The 19,600-nt window shown below is 58.8% G+C and overlaps 6 protein-coding genes across 6 annotated transcripts; 4 read left to right on the forward strand and 2 right to left on the reverse strand.

The window, feature by feature from the left end:
• Nucleotides 1–1,999: 1,999 nt before the first annotated feature.
• Nucleotides 2,000–3,176, forward strand: SPRG_19286 (hypothetical protein; the record flags this gene model as incomplete). Its single annotated transcript, XM_012340313.1, has 8 exons — nucleotides 2,000–2,023; nucleotides 2,069–2,092; nucleotides 2,139–2,342; nucleotides 2,393–2,629; nucleotides 2,682–2,714; nucleotides 2,785–2,850; nucleotides 2,894–3,007; nucleotides 3,051–3,176. 8 exons carry the CDS (start codon nucleotides 2,000–2,002, stop codon nucleotides 3,174–3,176), a joined length of 828 nt encoding a protein of 275 aa, XP_012195703.1.
• Nucleotides 3,177–3,249: 73 nt separating this feature from the next.
• Nucleotides 3,250–4,763, reverse strand: SPRG_19287 (hypothetical protein; the record flags this gene model as incomplete). The annotated part of the gene is made up of 2 exons (XM_012340314.1): nucleotides 3,250–3,987; nucleotides 4,035–4,763. The coding sequence occupies 2 exons, from the start codon at nucleotides 4,761–4,763 to the stop codon at nucleotides 3,250–3,252; spliced, it is 1,467 nt and encodes a 488-aa protein (XP_012195704.1).
• Nucleotides 4,764–5,295: 532 nt separating this feature from the next.
• Nucleotides 5,296–6,945, forward strand: SPRG_19288 (hypothetical protein; the record flags this gene model as incomplete). Its single annotated transcript, XM_012340315.1, has 3 exons — nucleotides 5,296–6,195; nucleotides 6,247–6,492; nucleotides 6,541–6,945. 3 exons carry the CDS (start codon nucleotides 5,296–5,298, stop codon nucleotides 6,943–6,945), a joined length of 1,551 nt encoding a protein of 516 aa, XP_012195705.1.
• A 337-nt stretch (nucleotides 6,946–7,282) lies between these two features.
• SPRG_19289 (hypothetical protein) lies at nucleotides 7,283–9,870 on the forward strand (the record flags this gene model as incomplete). Its single annotated transcript, XM_012340316.1, has 6 exons — nucleotides 7,283–7,854; nucleotides 7,906–8,050; nucleotides 8,098–8,183; nucleotides 8,230–9,230; nucleotides 9,287–9,383; nucleotides 9,441–9,870. The coding sequence occupies 6 exons, from the start codon at nucleotides 7,283–7,285 to the stop codon at nucleotides 9,868–9,870; spliced, it is 2,331 nt and encodes a 776-aa protein (XP_012195706.1).
• Nucleotides 9,871–10,215: 345 nt separating this feature from the next.
• Nucleotides 10,216–11,403, forward strand: SPRG_19290 (hypothetical protein; the record flags this gene model as incomplete). The annotated part of the gene is made up of 4 exons (XM_012340317.1): nucleotides 10,216–10,596; nucleotides 10,642–10,898; nucleotides 10,955–11,074; nucleotides 11,121–11,403. The coding sequence occupies 4 exons, from the start codon at nucleotides 10,216–10,218 to the stop codon at nucleotides 11,401–11,403; spliced, it is 1,041 nt and encodes a 346-aa protein (XP_012195707.1).
• A 4,616-nt stretch (nucleotides 11,404–16,019) lies between these two features.
• On the reverse strand, nucleotides 16,020–18,315 carry SPRG_19293 (hypothetical protein; the record flags this gene model as incomplete). The annotated part of the gene is made up of 10 exons (XM_012340318.1): nucleotides 16,020–16,327; nucleotides 16,373–16,585; nucleotides 16,632–16,844; nucleotides 16,893–17,048; nucleotides 17,094–17,330; nucleotides 17,373–17,536; nucleotides 17,585–17,632; nucleotides 17,751–17,913; nucleotides 17,960–18,124; nucleotides 18,174–18,315. The coding sequence occupies 10 exons, from the start codon at nucleotides 18,313–18,315 to the stop codon at nucleotides 16,020–16,022; spliced, it is 1,809 nt and encodes a 602-aa protein (XP_012195708.1).
• Nucleotides 18,316–19,600: the final 1,285 nt, after the last annotated feature.

Below are 19,600 nucleotides of genomic sequence, written 5' to 3' on the forward strand. Positions count from 1 at the left end.
GGCGGCCTGCTGCGTGTTGCCGGTCAGCCGATTACGTTCCATGCTCTGAACAAAGCGAAGTCGGGCTGCGCGGCTTTCGCGGGGGAACCCGTGCACGAGGACCAGGTCGCAAATGTCTTCGCGCGGCGTGGTTGCCATCCCGATGCCATGAAAACGGGCATCGAGGTCGGCCATAAAGACGCGGTCCTATGTCGCGGTGAGTCCCCCGAACTCGTAAGAGTGTCTTACCTCTTCGGCGGTGAACCGGTCCATCCTTGCTTCGCAGCGCAAAACGAAAAGTGGCCACCTTTTGCCTTGGTGTACAAGGTCTCGAAATTGAATACTGAGGTTCAAGTCCAATGCATTCGCCTAACCAGTACCATCGTAAAATGGAACCCGCGTGCCCGCGGTCGTCAGCCGATCCTTCAACCGCACCACCGACAACGTGGTACGTGGACAGACGACTACTTGTGCGAATTCATTCCCCGCACCAGCTGCAGGTATGTGGTTGCAACGGACGCAGCTGCAGGTTGGTTGTCATCGCCATGCCGTTCAAGTCGCTAGCGGTGCGGACGCCTGTGATTGGCCCTTTTTTAGAAAGACGATGGCGGCCCGCCAATCAGAGCCGCCAAAAGATCGCGACCATGTACTGCAGCTATGATCGAGCAACAAAAGAACGGGGAAGCCCACCGCAAAACGTGTGTCACCGACCGCAAGCGCAGCCAGAGACTTGGCATAGCAAGAGCCCGGCGCAGAACGCCTTCTTTGCTGCATCTCGGCGGCTCGAAACATCGATGGGTAGTGGGACTAGTAAGATAGGCCGTCTTCGACACACAGAACTTGCTCTGACGCTCGTCGAATCGAACGAACCAAAGTGGCACGGATCGCCGGCGCGTAGCAACGGTTGCATGCCTCTGGAAGGATGCTAGCTCATTGCTTGCGCCGATACGCGCGGTCATGTGAAGTGGATAGGCAACCATCGACAGTTGCTTGGGCCCACCGCACCGAGTAGTAATACATCATGCTGGGCCTTTGCGTTTGCGCTCGCGGTTGTAAAGCTAAGCGAGCGCACTCAGGCGTAGGCCGTACCACAAGCTACAAATAGAACGGTTGATCGCATCGAGCGTGGTGCGCATGCAGCTGTACAAAATAGTACTATTACCATGGTCCGGAACTGGTGCGAGGACGAGTGGTCGGTGGGAATCGTGATCACGGTCGAAAGTTTCGCACGTGGTTTCGCTCCATTCGTACCGACAACTAATGCCCATAGACTGTTCAGGCGCCGGCGAGATGCATAAGCACGACCATGAAGCACGACTGTGTTGCTTCTGCTTCAATCCACCAGCCGTTCTGATGGAAGGTATCGGGATCGCAAGGACGTATTTTTCTTCCTTTGTTTCTACAACTCGTCGACAAACGATCGGTGGGTGGCTACTGGGTGGCTACTCTCATTGCTTCTCCGAGCCGGCTTGCTCGGCGAGAGACGTGCAGCTGCGTTCAGTGGTCCTGCCGCCGCTCTTGACGCGATTTGGTGCGCTGTTGACGTCACCCTTCAGCGCTTCGAGAAGGGTTTCCAGACAGACGCGGAAGTGCATCGATGACCATGCCATGTCATCTCTTTTACCCGGAACCTATTATATTAGTATAACCACTGGCACATAGATGGTGGTTAGGGGACAAGTCAGGCGAGGGTAGGTATAGGGTAACACGTGTACAACCCGTACCGCAGCAGAGAGCGCTAATCCGGAGGCTATCCGGAGGCACGGCCGGAGACGACTAAACGCACCCAAATATATGTCCACAGCAGTGTCCTGGGTTGCTCCCGCCGAGGTTGTATCGCAGCGTACTTGTGGACGGCACGCACAGCCGTGTTTCTACTCGTATGGTTCAGGAAGACACGCCGCTAGTCTTTTTGAAACGTCCACCACCATTGTCCCGGTGGTGTAGCGTAGGTGGCGTCGGTTTAGACTCAGTGGCCTGGCCTTTCTCACACAATGGGTCGGCGTCATCATAGACAGCGATGGACGGAAACCGAGAGCAACAGGTCGCACTACCTCATGTGCTCTGCGATGATCTCACAACGCGATAGGCCGACGAGCTAGAAGCGCTTCAAGTCACTACCACGTACGACCTCGGCGCGCTCACCTTGTCGTTTGTAGGCCATTTACGGCGACGACTTTACATGGGCCGACGCTACGGGTGAAGCGCAGACGTCGTTCTTTATGGCCGTGCCCGGGGACTTTTGCCTCCAGCTGCTCGTGCACTTGCCGGCTGCATACCCGTCGCACGAGCCGCCGATCGCCGAGGTCTACGAGTCGTTTGGCGTCACGACGGCGCAGCGCGACGAGCTTCTCGCCGACTTGGTACGTCGGCGGCGTCGTGGCCTTGACAACTCGACCTACTTGTCTGGTAGCACGCCATTTACGAGCGCAGCGCCGGCCAAGTGTGCTTGTACGAGTGGATTGAGAGCGCCCGAGAAAAGTTTGGCGCCTTTACAACGTTCGAGCCCGAGTCGCTCGCGACGGCCGAAGTCGATTGGGACGCGATTGCACGCGGCGTTCCAGACGCGCCCGTCGACGCGCCGCCCGCGCCATTTCTCTCGCTCATCAAGCGTGGCGAACCGATCACGGACCGCAAAAGTACCTTCCAGGTCCGCTTTAATCGCTCGCGAAACTGAAAGTTGACACGGCTTCATGGAGTAGGCGCATGCCGTGGCCGTGCACTCGGTGGACGAGGTGCGCTGCTTCATCCTTGCGATTGCCTTCGAAGCAGCGTGTCCTCAGAAAAGGCGATGCGATCGCGTAGGTGAACGCGTTCGTCGAGTACTTGCTCCAGGATCGCAAGATCGCGCGAGCCACCCACAACATGCTGGTACATAACCATCTCCATCGAGGTTCACATAGTATTGCCGTAGGCCTACCGCATCGTGCAAGGCGCCAACATCATCAAGGACTGCGACGAAGACGGCGAGCACGGCGCCGGCAGCAAGATGTCCCACTTGCTCGAGATGGTGCACGCGGAGAACGTGGTACGCATGGCTGTCATGGAAATGCTTCGACGATGTGTCCTAGGCGGTGCTCGTGACGCGCTGGTATGGCGGCATTCAGCTCGGGCCCGACCGCTTCAAGCACATTGCCAACGCGGCCCGCAACGTCCTCGAGACGCATGGGTTCATCGCGACGAGAACGAAGAAGTAGACATCACCGGGGTGCATGACCGCAGCCTTTCTGGTGGCACAAATATTAGGATTTCGACGACATTATTACACGGTTAGCCGTACAGCTGTTGCTCGTCTTCCGAGAGTTTGAGCAGCGCGAGGCCGCGCACGCATGCAAACGGCGTAAAGTCGGCCATTTCTTTTGCTTTTTTGACCTTTTTCTTGGCCTTTTTCTGCTTGGATTTTTGCCGCTTGCGCGCGGCCGCGGCTTCCGCTTCCGAATCGTTTTCGTCGTCGTCGGCATCGCCCTTGTACGCATCGCTCTCGTTGCCAGCATCGATCGGCGCCTCATTCTCAATATCCTCGTCGTCTTCGGCCATGTCCCGTGTCGGCGGCTCGACGCCAACCGGTGCAACGTCTTCTTCTCGTACCATGTGTTCGATGTTTGGTGCTTCGACTTCGACCACGTCGCCGTCGTCGTCGACCGTCGTGCGGGGGGGCAGGCGTCCAAAATCCTGGAGCCAAAGATGCCGGACGTGTTCGTGCGACTGTACCAGCGAGGTAAAATGCGCATCGAGCGCCAATGCCGGTGGCTGCGGTAGTCGGGAAAACACCATGGAGAGGATCATGTCGAGGACGCCCGTGTTGCCCGAGTCCAAACCCGCCTTTGTGTACGTAGCGGCGTCTGAAAACTTGGCCGGCGGCGCCGGCGGTGCGAGAAAAGTTTCCAACAGCGGCGCGAGCTGCGTCTCGACGCTCTCGAGCTGCATCTTGTCGAGACGCCGGCTCATTGCATTCTTCTTCCCTGGCACCGCGAGCTTCTGCAGCAGCGAGTCTCGCAGACCCGAGAGCTACGATCGCATGAGGTCCGAGTCGAAATGCCATTCAAAGCAGGTACGTTTTGAATGTCGAGGCGAAGCTGCGCGTCGGCGGCATCTTTCACGTCTTGCTCGAACGCCGCCAAGTACTCGAGTTCTTCGAGCACCTGCGCCTTCCACTTGATGTCGCGGGACGTTTTGGCCATGTACTCCTTGATGTGGTTCACGCTCGCCCACTGCGTTGGCCGCTCAATGACCGCGAGGAGCTCGCTCAGTGGCACTTCGTCATCGACACGCGCCGGGTAGTCGACGGTCGCCCACACGTCCTTGGACTGCCCGTGCAGGTAGGCCAGGTACGACTTGCAGGCGCCGTACGTCGTATGGATCGCAATCTCTTGTTCAAAGAGCGTTTCAATCACGTACGAAAACTTGGACGAGTCAAAGACGTCTTGGATGGACGCCGAGACGCGCGCCGCGTCGTCGTTGGTGGCGAGCGGCGCGCCCATATGCTCGAGGCTCAAGCGCGAGAGGTTCACGAGCAGGAGCGGGAACGCATCTGGAAACGCCTCGAGGTCGTCCTGCCACGCGCCCATGGTCGTGTCTTCAATCGGTGCCACCTGCAGCAGCACGTCGACCTTGGTCTCCCACGACTCGTCCTCGTCGCTCTCCCACGCGTCCCGAGCTGGCGCCGGCGCAGACTGCGCGAGCGACGCGGCAAAGGCGGCGGGCAGCTTGAAGGAAAGGCTCAGGCTAGCGTTCGTGGCGACGGCCACCGGGCCCGCGCGCGGCTTGCGGGTCAGCGTCTCCATGCGTGCGACTCGGCGGTTTGGTTGGCGCTTGGGCTGGATGTCCGGATACGGCGCCGGACGCTGATTGGTGCCAATCCGGCAATCATCTGGTCGCATCGGATTTCCTGCGCGACGCGCGCCATGCCCACGTGATGGACGCGCGCTTCAAGCCACCAGCATATTGAACAAAGCATTCCAGTGCATTTGCATAAAAGCCTGGCTCTGCTCCGCCATCAGAGTCTACGGCGTACTGGCGAACGCAAAAATCGCTGCCTCCGGACATCAGAGCACCAATAGCTGCACCAATGGTGTATAGCATCGATCTTGCGCTGCTTGGACGCGCCAGGATAGTTGAGATATTGATACAGAGATACCCTGCCAAGCAGGTGTCTCGGCTAGCGTGCACGCGAGGTTGAAGCTCGTCAAAGGATCGGCAACCCCGATTGACAAGCTTGCTCACGAGAGGACTTGCCGCAGCGACTACGTACCGTGATTGGCTGAAATTCTGAAAATAGCATAGCGAAGTGTCCAATCCAGTTGGGCTTGCGTCAACATGAGCGAGCTGCCGCGGACAGGCCATCAGGTCCACGTCGACCTCCTCGCCCTCTTTCCGTCGCCTCCAAACTACCAATGGGATCTCGAGATCGTGGCGCACGCTGAGCGATCTCTCGCGTCGTCGCTGCCTGCGGACGACGACAGCCTGCTGGACCTTCTCAGAGCGCAGCACGGCGACGGCCTCGTGCTGGCCGTCGCCCTCGCCATCGTCGCCGTGGAGCAGCGTCTCGTGCATGCCGCCGACACCGGCGCGCTACTGCTGGCGCTGCACGACTGCCAACGCACTCTTCTTCAGCGGCCATACCCGGACGATACCGCGCACCGGGTCGGCATCATGCTATTGACGAGTCGGCATTTGCCGGCGCTCGGCGCGCTGCGCACGCCCGAGAGCACCGTGCTCGAGATTGAAGGCATGCTCCACCTCCTTGCGGCAAGCTTGGCGTCTGGTGTCGCACTGCCCTGCCGTCTTCCTGTCGCGGCCCTCTGCCACGATGTAGTGAACGCAACCGCGACGCTCCCAGCTCCGCTCGTGCCGCGACTTCTCGAGAGCGTTCATGGCGGTGTCGCGGCGGCAATCCAAAGCCTCTACGCCATCTACCCCGCCTTTCTCAAGCATACGTGGCCATCGACGTCGTCGTTCGTATCTTCCTTTCACGACATGCTCTCGTCGGACGTGCCCGCCGAGGCGCTGGCACCCCTCGCTACTGCGCTGCCCCCGCTTCGCGTCTTGACCGTCGGTGTGGCCGTCGCATGTCTTGACCTTGTTTGCAATGCGTCCCTTGCTGCACTGGCGCTGGCGTCCATCGCTCACGTCGCCTGCGTACCGAGCCCCGACGCCGAGGCGCCGCTGCTGCGCAAGCTTCAGATGCGCCTTGTCACGACGATCCCGCCGTCGCAGGTACAGCCACCTCCATACGATGCAATATAGTACGATAGCTCTTGTGTGTAGATGGAGCAGCTCGTAGTGCCGTTGCAGGTCGCCCTCGACGCGACAGACGCGCTCGTGCCACTGGATGCCGACTGCATTCGGGGCCCGCAGCTCGCTTGCTACTTGCAGCTCCTGCCTTTTCTGCCAGCCGACATGACATTCCCCTTGGCGCTCCGTGGCTTGCGCCACAACCTTGTGGAGGTTGCCCTCGCGTGCCACCGAGCGATTCGGTCGCTGCTGCTCCAACGGCGACCTCGGGGCGCGGATGTAGGCACTATTTCTGCATATCCACGTGATGCCATGACGTGATTTTAGATGGCCGTGGTTTACGTCGGCCGACTCCTCGCCGGGTACCCGACCACGACACCGATCGACGTGCTCACAACGAGCCTCGGCTACGTCCTCGCAGTGGACGACGACGCGGTCCTCGCGTTCCTCGCGCTCGAGATGCAAAAGACCATCCGACGTACGTTTACGACGCAGCCCGACGCTGCGTCGACGCTCGCGCGACTCTTCTTTGAGCTGCTCAAGGTTGTCTCGCTCGAGTCGATGGGCTTCTTCTTGCGCATCGCCGAGCAAATCGTGTTTGCCCATACGTCGCTCGCGACAACGCTCTACGAAGCCATTTCGACGTCGTGCGAAGCGTCTCGCCGCACCCTCTTGACCGAGTGGTACCTCGGCTTTTACCCACAGCTCGAGTCGGTGCCGTCCATGTTGTAATCGCTTCCCCGTACAAAAGTTGAAGGGAACGCATTTCAAAACAACTCAAGTGCAATCTCGGCCGACTCCCTTATGTGGAGCGAGTGACTCCCAGCCGTAGGATTGAAGCGCCGGTAGAAACCATCGTCTTGCGACTCTCTACTAGTCTTGAAAGCTCATGGCAGACGACCGGTAGCCTGTGAGCCCAGCGTCCTCGGCGGCGCCCTTATTGCAGGAGGAGCTGTCTGAGGTATCTTGGGACAGATGGGCGCGATGGGATTGGCCACGCTTCTCTCTTGCGTTTTGTATGCCTGGTATGAATTTTATTGTATTCGATTGGTGCGGAAAACAAATTCACATGCTGGGTGCCACCGCTCGTTCGCCGGCCGAGTTCGCGTTCACATGGGGCGACGCCGGCCTCGTCGTGCGCGATGCCTTCATCGGACGCCTCGTCTTCCGACCGGGCAAAGGCGCCAAGAAGTCGGCCGTGTCCTTCTGGGAAGCCAAGAAGATGCTCGAGACGCTGGCCGTCGCCTTTGACCACGCCGCCGTGCTGCCGTCGCCCAAGCTCCAGGGCACGACGGTCGTCGCGCTCACGTTCTTTGAGCGCGCGCGGTTTGAGCACGCACTGCGCACGGTCCGCGAGATGCCCAACCACACAGTGTACGCAAACGGCGACGCGATCGAGATCCAAGTGGCCGAGATGGACGCGCCAGGGACATCTTCCTCGAGCCCGCTGCCCGCGACGGCCATGCACTTTGAGAAGAAGATGAAAGGCTGCCGCCCCGACACCGTCCATCTGAGAGGGCTCCCGGCCAAGTGGTTTGATGTCAACACGGCCGACTTTGCCGATATCGACGCCAAACTCACGCACTACAACCACCCGGCGCACAAGCTTCCGCAGCTCTTTGCGCTCTTTGGCGCGCTCGCGTACAGTGTGCCCATCCCCGGATCTTGATCCTGACGCGCTTGCATGCATAGGCACGTGGAAGTGGTGCCACCGCAGGACGTTGCGGACGACGGCATCTTGGCGACCGTGCATTTCGACGTGTACGTGCAGTTCAAGGCCTACGACAGCGTCGTTGCGATCCTCGAGTGCATGCAGGGCCAGCGCGTCTTGTGCCACGTAGGCGATCCTTTGTATCATCGTCGGCCTCTGATATCGCGGCGTAGACGGCGCATCCAAAATTGATTGTGCCGCTTTCCATCCAGCTCGACACGACCGAGTACCTCAGCGACGCCAACATCCGCCAGCGACGGTGCGTTTACAAAGAAAAGATGCCTTAAATGCATACCAGGACGTAGGTTTGCACGCGAGCAGCGACAGATCCAGCTGGCCCACGAGTTGGTCGAGGCCGAGCAGCGCGCCAAGGCGCTCGCGGCCGAAGTCGCAGCAGCAACCGCTGCGATCGAACCACTGGCCGCCCGTCTCAAGGTCGCCGAAGCCCGCGCCGAGGCTGCAGTCGATGCCGTCGACGCCAAGATGATCGTACTGCTCAAGCACGCGCTTGGCTCGCTGGACGCCGTTCGGCAAGCGCCGTCTGCGCGCGGCGTCGAAGTTTTCGAGCTCGCACTCGGTGGGTTTGAAAGCCACCTCAAAGTGCTCGACGACACCCGGAAGGCCAAAGAGTTTGCTCTCGCGCGCAAAAAATGGCAGCAGCGCGTCGCTGAGCAGTGCGAGACGAGCACGGACCACGTCGCTGTCATTGAAGCCAAGTTTGCCGATCGTGTTGCGGGCTCGGCCTTTCTGGAGCACCCGGCGCTCGTGGCCGACATCCGCGCGGCCAAAGCTGCGATTGCCGCGGCCCGGTCCATCACGACGCACCCGATCTCGATCGACGACGAAGCGACCGAAGACGACGTGCGCGCGTACTTGGACAAGTTGCGCGACGACGTGGACGAAGCCGACTGCATGGTCGACGCAGCGTTGGCTCGCCTTGCGATGCTCGCCGAGTACCACGAGTTGCAAAAGCAGGTGACGGACGCCGACGGCCGCGCCGACGCGCTCCTGCAGGCGCTCGACTCCGCGTGGGGCGACAGCACGGCCACGCTCCTTGAAAAGATCCGACACATTCGGTCAGTCCTTAAGCGCGCGGCACGTCTACGTGCACTGTCGGCGGCGTTTCGTGCGGCCAACGACGACAGCGAGGAGCTCTGTGCCTCCGATCCTTCCCTCGCACCTCTCGCCGCGGCGGCCAAGGTGCTTGTAGAGTCTCTCGATGCCGACAGTGCCGACGACGCAGCGCTCACGGCGTGCGATGACGCCATCACGGCATTTGCAACCGCAGCGAAGGCCATTCGCGCTAGTACGGTGCTTGTAGTATGATTGGATGGATGCTCACGCGAATGACTGGTGGTGTAGCGCGGGCCGAGGCAGCGGCGGCCGAGAAGGCTCGGAGTGAGTCGTTTGCGGGCATGCAAGCAGCCAAGACGGCGGCCATCGCTAGCGCTCGCCAACGGTACACGCCTCGAGGCTCTTGAGGGTTGTTTGCTGAAGTGAGAAATGTCGCGTGTAGGCTCCAAGCGTGGCAGGAAGAGGTGGCGGCCGCCCACAATCTCGAGCGAATCACCAGCGTCGTCAAGCGCGCCCACATCCAGAACCGGTGGCCCACGGTCACGTCCATGGATCCGCCCGAGGCAAAGCGCCCCAAAATCGTCCGGTCGTCCTTGATTGTGCGACAGACGCCGCCCCGTGTGCTCTTGAGCAGCCGTGTTGTTGCCATTCAAGACGATGGCCGCGCGCTGTCGCCGCGATCGCTCGCAGCCGAAAAGGTCGCCCGTGAAGAAACCGCGCTCCGGACCCAAGTGATCGAGAGCCAGAAGCGCAAGGAAGCGATTGCGTGTCTCCAGCGACTCAAGGAGAAGGAGCTGCGACAGCAAGCGCTCAAGAGCATCGCCGAGCGAAGCTCGACCAAGACCACCGCCGACGACGACGACAACACTTAAGTGTACTTATTACACTCGTAAACAAACATCAGTAACACAAATAACACAAGGCTTCCTTGTCTTTAAGGGTTCGTATTGCTACATGGACGGCTTCGAACAGCAGCGCCGAGGGAAGGTACACTAGAATTCCTTGAGACGACGGATGGCAGACGCGCCAGAGCATGATCCCAAGCTCTGCGACACCAATAGCCAATCAGCGGGCGCCAAAGGCAGCGAAGTCCAGCGACGTTTCTGTATCAGCAATCGAATATATACTTAACGGTATGTATTTAGTGTATATTTGAGTCGTTTTGAATGTCGGGACCAACTTGGTCGTAAAAAGCCCGCAAAGTGCAATTTGCCAACATGACGATCGCTTGCGTGTCGACGCTGCCCGACGTCCTCTCGTCGGTGAACGCTGTTGCGTGCTACAAGGACGCACTCGCGCTGCTAGGAACAGCAACGACGTACGCAGAGTTGCCTCCCGTCCTCTCGAACCTCCTGCTCAGCCTCGGCGTGGGTGTCGTCTGTTTTCTGCTGCAAGTGGCCACGGGCAACTACTCGCACGTGGACCGTCTCTGGTCGCTCGTGCCCGTGGCGTATGCGTGGAACTACCTCCTCGTCGGCTACAGCCGCGGTCTTGGCATCGACACCCGTATGAGCGTCCTCGTCGGTATCATAACGCTCTGGGGCCTGCGCCTCACGTACAACTTTTACCGGCGTGGCGGCTACTCGTGGACGGGCGAGGTGCGTGCTTTTACATGTAAAGGTTTAGCCTCACGGTCCATGTAGGACTATCGCTGGGAGTTTGTCCGCAGCGTCGTGCCCAACCCCGTGCTCTGGCACCTCTTTTCGTTCTCGTTCATTGCCATGTACCAAAACATTCTGCTCAGCATCCTCACGTGCCCGCTTCACATGGTCTTCAACGCGTGGGTCGCTGGCAACGTGAGCTGGTCGGTGTGGGACTCGGTCCTCGCTCTCGCGCTGCTTGGCCTTCTCGGGCTCGAAACGACGGCCGACCAGCAGCAATGGACCTTCCAAGAAGCCAAGTTCGTTCTACACACCACGTCTCGCCTCAATGGTAACTCATATGACTGACGTACAGGTGGGCGCAGCTCAAGGCGGGCAAGACGTTGGCGCAGCTGCCGCCGCCGTTCAACCTCGGTTTTTGCACGACGGGCCTCTTTGCGTACTCGCGCCACCCCAACTTTTTTGCGGAAATCAGGTATTGCTATTCTACGGTGGCTGTGTGGTACGAAATGCGTGACTAGTATTTGGTGGGTTGTCTACTCGTTCTCGGTTGTGGCATGCGGCTCGCACAACTGGACGCTCGTCGGTGCGCTGCTGTTGCACCTGCTCTTCCAAGGCAGCACGCGCCTCACCGAGTACCTCACGATCCAAAAGTACCCAAAGTACGCCACGTACCAAAAGCTCGTCTCGATGCTCCTGCCAATGGCCACACCCGTGGCCAATCTCCACGAAAAATCGACTAAGAATCTTCATGCAGCGTCGTGGACCTCTGTCTTGTTTTCCGTGCCATCGGACTCTTCATAATTGTACGTGGTCCGTATGGTCTGTGCTTTCGATGTACAGAAGACGAGACCGACCAAGCGTGCCTTGCACCTGCGCCGCGCCCGGGCGGCGTCCAAGGCCAAGCGACAAGCTCTTACGCAGGGCTGTGTTGACACACCAAGTGTCGATGGGATCGTCAGTAGGCAAGAAGAAGAAGTTGAGGAGAGCGACTGTGGCTAAGGCAAGGAAGACGATTGTGCAGTCAACCCGTACGCCCTTGATCCACCACATTTACACCAACCAAGCCTATCCATTAGGACAACCAGCCCGATGTGTACGCCGTCGACGTCGACAGCGACTACGAGCTCGATCTATGGGTCGAACTCGATGCGTGGGGTGATGTTGCACAGCCAATGATCGTGTCCGAGGTCACAGCGGCTTCATCCTTGGGTCTTTCGTACCTCAAAGACATCAAAAATTTGCGAAAGGCATGGGGCAGTGTCAAGAAGACACTGCAACGTGAACGGAAGCGCAAGGAGGATAACGTTAAACTCGTCGCCAAGTTGGGCCACAAGACGCTCTGGGACCCTGTACAACGGAAGAGCCGTACTCGTGCTGTGTTGTCAACTTGGTCGACCATACCCGACTTTGCGGCCCAGAAGTCGATGCTCGAAGAGGTGTATGAAGGTACCGACCACGTGATGGACCTCCTCCCCAAGTTCCATCCCGAGTTCAGCCCGATTGAAAACTATTGGGGAAGCGCCAAGGCCTACTGCCGCCAACACTGCGACTACACGTTCAAAAGCCTACGCGAAACGGTGCTAGCAGCTCTTGCTCAAGTCCCTCTGCAGCATGCTCAGCGCTTTGAGCGTCGTTGTCATCGGTACATGCAGGTGTACGAAGCCGGCCTACCACCGCATCTTGCAGAGTTCGCTGTCAAGAAGTACAAATCTCATCGCTCGATTCGTCGGAAGACCTCATGGGGCTAATGGAGGCTGAATTTGCCGATAGAAAACACTAAAATTGACTTATTTACTTTCGTTTCGCTCTCTTGCTTGTCTTCGCAGGGCGTTTGGGGCATCCTGACGGCGCTAGCCTCGACATTAGGTATGGAGAAAATTTCGAATGTTTTGTCCACTTGAGCACCCCATTGTCGGGTTAAGATGCGGGCCACTATAGCTAGGACTGGAGATGAAGCGTATCAATCAATCAAACGTGTTCGCGTTGAAATCAGATTAACAAAAACTAACTCAAAGACTAGGTGAAGCGTATGCCTGATGTATGAGGACGCCAAGACGCGGTCCGTTCCTCTACCACACGTCAATTCCCACAACTCAAACTCAACGTAGGGCCCATACGTTTGAGTTTGAGTTGTGGGAATTGACGTGTGGTAGAGGAACGGACCGCGTCTTTGCAAATGCCGCATCTAAAAAAATAGAGGCCCCAGGAGACTACCCCTAATAATTAATATGAGGCCAGGATGCACTTTTGAAGGAACCGGGGCACATAGAAATGCGCCGCCGAGGTCCGGGGCGCGAGAGCATCAGGGATGGTGTGGTGCCACGTCACGGAGGCGGCCCGCGGCACGATGACAGCAGCACGGTACTTGTAGGACATTTGAAACGAAAGTGAGCGACAGCATACTACATTATTCATGGGGTATAGCTGGTAGATGACTGCATTCGAGGATCGCTTTCTCAAATGCCGTTGCATTGTGCCCGTTCTTGAAATCGTTGGCCTTGTAGAACTTGTAGAGCGGGCATTCCTTGGCATCGTTCGTGCGGTGAGCACGATTTGGATGGTCGCAGATAGGGCACGGTACATAAGCTTCGGGGCGTGGTTCGCCTTGCGCTCGACGAAGCTCGTGAGGCTGGTGGTCGCATAGACATCCACGCAAGCGCTCTGCATGGGCGACACTTCAACGAGCACTTGGTCGTAGTCGGTGCCCAAAGCCGCTTCATACTCGCTGCGGGTCGCATTTGTGTTACTGCTCGTGGCACTCTTCGGCTTGACTTCGAGACGGGGCGCGCTTGCTTCGGCGAGAGCGGCCAAGCACCGGAGGAGCGGCTAGAACGAGTTCAGCGACGGCAGCGGCGCCGTTTTTCAGCCGTTCCGCAAGCGAAACCAACCGACGAGCCCGTATTGTCCGGATAAATCAACGATATCCGGATACGATATCCGGATGCTCTAGCTGGATCAAAAGATCGCAACACGCTGGAAAGCCGAGGATGGACGTCGTGGAAGCGCAGCGCCTCCTGCGGGCCCGGTACCAGCAGCCGGCGAGGACGTTCTTGGACAGCGACGCAGCGTACGCCGAAGTGTACGGGCCATGGTTGACCGATGCGTACGTCTTTGGCGCCCCATCCTGCCAGATCGTGCACACGAACCCGGCGCTCACATCGGAAAAGGCGGCCGAGATTGCTGCGCACCGCGAGCAAGCTCTGGACGCCGAACCAACTGATCACGTGGTGCGTCTGTGGCCTGGTGCGCCGCTGTCGATCGACATGCTGCATGCGCATGCAGCGACGTACCTCGAGCTCTTGGACCACACGCCGCCCACGACGACCGAGATGCAGCTGTCGCAGCTCCTGTGGCACCTTCTCGCGAGCAATCTCTTGGCACTGGCGGTTGCTTCCAGCGTGCCCGAGTTGCGCTCGTTCTTTCTCGAACTTGTCGTGCGGCAACCGGTGCCGCGCCCGCAGAGTCTGGCGTTTGCGCTGCTTGGTCGCGTGGGCACCGCCGAATTGATCGACGCCGATCTCTCGATGGAGCTCTTCCACTTGGCGCTCGAGATGGCCGAGCGCACGGTTGCGCTGGCAACGAACGACGACAAGGAGCTGGTGTCGGGCATGAGTCGCACGCTGCTGTCGCTGACGCACCCATCCGACGCTTGGGTCCTCGATCGACTCGTGCCGTTGTCGTCGTCTGGCGTGATCTTGTCGCTTCTCGATGGCGTCCACGACATTCCAACGCTCGATTTGCTCGTCGAGGGTCTCGTCTTTGGCCTCTACCTGACGCGACTCCTCGGGCTCGAGACTCATCATCGGTGCACCGAGCGCCGGAGCAGCGAGACGCTCTCGCTTCGCCGGGCGAGCAGCCATCGGCTGGCGTCCGTGTCGTCGCTTGTTCTGCCGACGGACCCGACGTCCGGGCGCCATACCTTTGATCTCGGGCTCGATGTCTTTTTGGCGTCGCCAAAGCTCTTGGAGACATTGCTGCATCTGTACTACACGACGCCGTCGATCGCTGTCCAGCGCTTGGTGTTTATGGTGCTCTTTGACGCCACCAAGGCCAACCTGCCAGTGCCAGTGCACGAAGCCGAGTGGCTCTACGAGGCGTGTCTCGCTGCTGGCGTCCCAAGCCGCCTCGCCATGTACCCGTCGAGTCGTCCGTCCTCGCCGCTGAGCGGCAGCGTCTTGAGTGACCTCCATCTGGCCTTTCTCGACGAGCTCTACCATGTTGTAGTCGATTGCTTTCGTTATAGCAACTGGATGGTTTGGTATGTGTAGATGCGTCTCGACGAGTATTTCAAGCAGAGCGCGGCACTCGCAAGTGCCCTCAAGACGGCGCGTGTCCAGACGCTCGACGCTGGGCATGCGACGCCCGATGCGATCGCGTTGGGTAAAGTATTTGCGCTGCTCGAGTCGCGCGACGAGGCATACAAAGGCGAGGTACCATATGACCGCTGCTGGTCTGCTTCACCAACGAGATGGTAGCGCTGGCTGGCCGAGCTTCTCTGCGATTTAAACCGACTCGGGTCGCCTGTGTTTGGCCAGGCCAACGACGGCGACGAGGTATGCGACCGCAGCAGGCTCCGCGCCGCCGCCCGCACCAAATTTTGGGGAGCGCTTCGATCCCCGGTCGAGCGTCGCCGCGTCGCAATGGTGCATGTTCTGGCAATCGTCGTTCAACGACGCTTTGGAGGCGCACACGTATGTCGTTTCGCTTGTCGAGTGCGCTCTAAAAGACTCGAATAGAGCGAGCCTTTGCTGCTCGACGTCAACAGCGTCGTTGCTGCGCTTCTCGACAACAAGGAAACCTCGCCTCAAGTGCTCTTGCCGGTCCTTCGAGTCATTTTCGAGCTGTGCACGCGCCGTCCAAGCTACTCGTACGCACGATCGCGGCCATTATATACGCTGACACCACCTCGCACGCTCCTCGCAGCGCTGCGGCATGGCGTCTTTGCCCTGGACGTTAGTCTGCTTCGCGATATCTCGAGTGACATTTTTCTCGTCGGTCTCGAAGCCATCACAAACGAGGTCGTGGATACTAGCGATGACATCAGCATCGTCATTGCGCTCGTGGTCAAGCATCTCTTCCACGATGTGCACCTCTTCTCGCGCGCTGGTGGTCTCTTGCGGTTCCTTCGTTTCCTCGACCACTCGAATCCGACGATTGCATTGTACGTATCAATGTTACCATGTGTCGAGATACTATCAAGTTGATACAGACTCGTATCGGAGCTCGTCGTGGCCATGATCAAGACGAGTCAGAAAGAGCAGTATACGCAGTGTCTCAAGGAGCTACAGGTGCTCGCGCAAGAGACCGACGACGAGCGTTGTCTTGCCAACCCGTATGTGCACTGCCGAAGCCTGCTCCGCCGCTTTTACGATATGCATTTCCTCCCGCTTGACGGCGCGGTATAATGCAGTTGTGATTCAAGCCTTTGCGTCGGCGTTATTGTCGTCGACGAAGAAGAGACGCCGGTAGCCGCAGTCGCCGCGGTTGCCTGGCCCGCCGTTGCCGTCGCTGCTGGCATAGTCGCGCGCACAGACACAGACGCCTTGGTTTGTGTCGCAGTGGCCATGGTTGGCACACTCGGCATCTTCTTTGGTGCCAGGTACAAGCGTCGTGACGGACGACGGGGACGTGAGCATGAGCGACGCATCCAGCAGTTGCACCGGTGGAAGCGCACCAAAGTCCTGCGTGAAGGTCAGGATCATGCTATTGCCGCCGACGCAGGCGCCTGTATCACTTCGTCAAATCGATATCGAGGCAGAAATAGGCTTACCTGTGTGCGAGTATTGTAGAGAGAGGCCATGAATCGTCGAAAGACTGAGCAGCGCGGTTTGGACTTCGAGGACAGGGGCGTTGAACGGCAATGGGTCCGTGTACGCGCCTCGAAAGCCTAATTGAAAGACTCCGGACGACGCTGCACACGTGACTTGTTGAACAGCGTTTGTTTGACCCATTGTAACTGGGTCATCGCCGGTGGGGCACACCCCTACCCCTCCATTGAGTTTTGGTCGAGTCATTCCAGTGGAGGGTACGCTGGGTGCAGTCGTGGCCAGTAAATCCGTCGTCGCACTTGCACCCTTGAATCATGGCCGCGTCCCACGTCGCTGGGTTGTTGGGATTCGCGCCGTAGGTGAAGCCTGCGGGTAGACCTTGAGTCGTCGTGGACGCCGCCAGCTCGGCGAGTGTGAGGCAGGTGCCGTGGCCCGAGCATGGAGCGGCACTATCAGGACCATACGGACAATCGACTAGGCAAATTTGTCAATAATGACAGAGTGTTGTATGGCGTTGCGCACGGAGCTCGCAGGCGGCGCCGGTAAAAGGAGGAAAGCAGGTGCACATGCCCGTCGTCGAATCGCAGAGGCCCGCGTTGGAGCACGTCTCTTGCGTTTTGTGGGCGACATTGGTCGACGTTGGCAGCGCAAACCACGAAGCCCCCGTCGTGCATGTGCCTACAAGAAGTTTCCCTTACAGTATGCAAGCATTCGTCTTCGTACGCTGGGAGCAGTCGCCGGACGTCCAGCCCGGTGAGCACTTGCACGCAAAGCCAGGGGGGCCGGTACACATGCCGTGGCCGCTGCATGGAAGGTACCCCGGGCATCCAGAGATAGGGCCACCGTAGTAGTTGGTATTGTCGGGTGCGCCACAGTCGCCGCGAAGACCAACGTTGCCGTAGCCATCGCTCGATCGATAACCTGGCATCGGGTAGAGGTAGCACGAACACGTTCCCTGGCCTACATGGGTGCATGGTACAGCGTGTGCGACGACGAGCGTACTCGTATCGCAGAGGCCGCGATTGCTGCACGCTTGACATTCTTTCGAGCCCCGGACGCTGAGAAAGGTGCCAATGGCCGCGCCGCCATGCGCCACGATGACATTGCCACCGGTCATGCTCGGCAACTTTTGCGCATTCACAGTTTGCACAAGAAATGGCGGCTGTCTACACCCAGCCATGAGATCCTTCAGCAGCAACGGTCGTCGCACGCACGGGCCAAAGCGAGACGTGAACTCGATTGTGGCCACGTTGGAGCCCGCGCTGACGCATAGCTGTGTGCCTTGCGAATATGTGATTTTCAACATGCCAGCACCGCCCAGACCCTGCGTGATACCATATTAGTGCATTCGGTAAGTGCCTCAGTGGCGACGGGTAGCACCTGCAGCAATTGGTGAGCTGCGGCGCCGTGGCAGAGCTTGGAATCGGTGTGGAGAGCTCTCCATTGAACTTGAGCTGGAACGAGCCGACGCCGGTACAGCGCAAGAGTTGCTTCTCGTTGAACTGACCGATCGTCATGGGGTCGTCACCGGGCGGGCATAACTCTGAATCCAATTGTAAGAACAGACTACCGGGATTATATCATCGTACGAAGCGAGCAGTCGGGGCCGCCGGTGCCAGCGTCGCACACGCAACCATGAATCGACGCCGCGTCCCAGACGCCTATGTACGTGAAGCCAAATGGGCTCTTGGCTGCGGCAAACGCTTGCATCGAGAGGCACTGGCCGCTGGACGAGCACGAGGCAAAGCACGCCACTAATACACGCCACATACTCATCGAGAGAAGCACTAGATAGAGACAAACAAGTGGCGCAATTTGTGCCAGTGAAGCCCGCGTCGCAGTTGCAAAGCCCGGTCGTCCGTTTGCACGCACCCCGGTTGGCACACTCGACCAAGTCGTGGATCGAGTCGATGCCAGTCGCATCACCAGCCCACGCTCGACCCATTGGACATCGCACTAGTGAGGTGTGACGACTGCTTAGAGAAGATGGCTTCATACTTTGCGAGCAGTCGAAGCCAAAGCTGCTGCTATCGCAGACGCACTCGCCGAGGACGTTGCAGTCTCCGTGGCCGTTGCAGATGCGTCCACTGAGTGGTGCTATGGGGCATGCACCGTGAATGCACGGTAGCAAAAGTAGCAGCGTCGCCACAAGGGCCTGCCGTCGGACACCAGCGTCGTATCGGGGCGGTTGCATCGAATAACACGTCAAATGCGTTTTATGCGTTAAATGTCGATTTCGGGTTGTTCACGGAACCTTGCTTCCATGGCAGACGACAGCCGACCTTGACGGTTAACATCATGATTATGGCAAGTATATGTGTGCACAGTAGGCCATGCCCGAGGTACAAGTGCGATATAAGGCTGTTTTGATGAGAGCATGTGTCGACGACGACATTTAACCGAAACGGTCGTTGCATGCACCATTTAACGTGCGTTTTTAACGTGCATGTCAATAGCTCGATGAGCCTTCGGACTCCATGGCCTCCCAGGCGCGACCACCGCCGCAGTTTCAAACCGTCAAGTTTCAGATCCGATCAGCATTTGCTGCAATATACTTGTATAGCCTTTTGTATGGGGTCCCTTCACCACCACCGGCGCAAGATCGCGCTTCAAACGACGTTTCGATTCCGAGCATCAATCAATGCGCTTCGTCCACCTTCTTGTCGCGCTCAGCCTCAGTGCCTGGGACACCGCCGATGGCACCTGCGCCAACATGTGCTCGGGGCATGGCACTTGCGGCGCTGCCAAGTACTCTACCAGGAGCGATTCGTGGGCTCATGTGTGTCCATGTTCTGCTAGCAAATGCACGTGCTTTACCAATTGGATGGGCGCCGACTGCTCGCGCCGCACCTGCCCGAAGGGCATCGCCTGGTCCGACAAGGCGTCGGCGACCAACACGGCCCACGCGATGATGGAGTGTTCGAACCGTGGGACGTGCGACTACATCAAGGGCATGTGCACATGCGCCGACGGGTTCGCCGGGGACGCGTGCCAGCGAAGTACGACACTCAATTCGTAGTCGACGCTTGCAAGCTGCGTAGGTGTGTGCTTGAACTCGTGCTCGGGCCATGGCATGTGCCAATCGACGGCCATGATGGCACTCGCGTACGGCCGAGACATTGGTACTGGGTCAGGCCCAACGTATACCAACTGGGAAGCCAACTCGATGATGGCGTGCTTCTGCGACTACGGATACCAGGGGCCCGACTGCTCGCTGCGTACGTGCATAT

This window comes from Saprolegnia parasitica (genome assembly GCF_000151545.1).
Source record: "Saprolegnia parasitica CBS 223.65 unplaced genomic scaffold supercont2.4, whole genome shotgun sequence".
In the NCBI taxonomy this organism is placed as follows: Eukaryota; Oomycota; class Saprolegniomycetes; order Saprolegniales; family Saprolegniaceae; genus Saprolegnia; species Saprolegnia parasitica.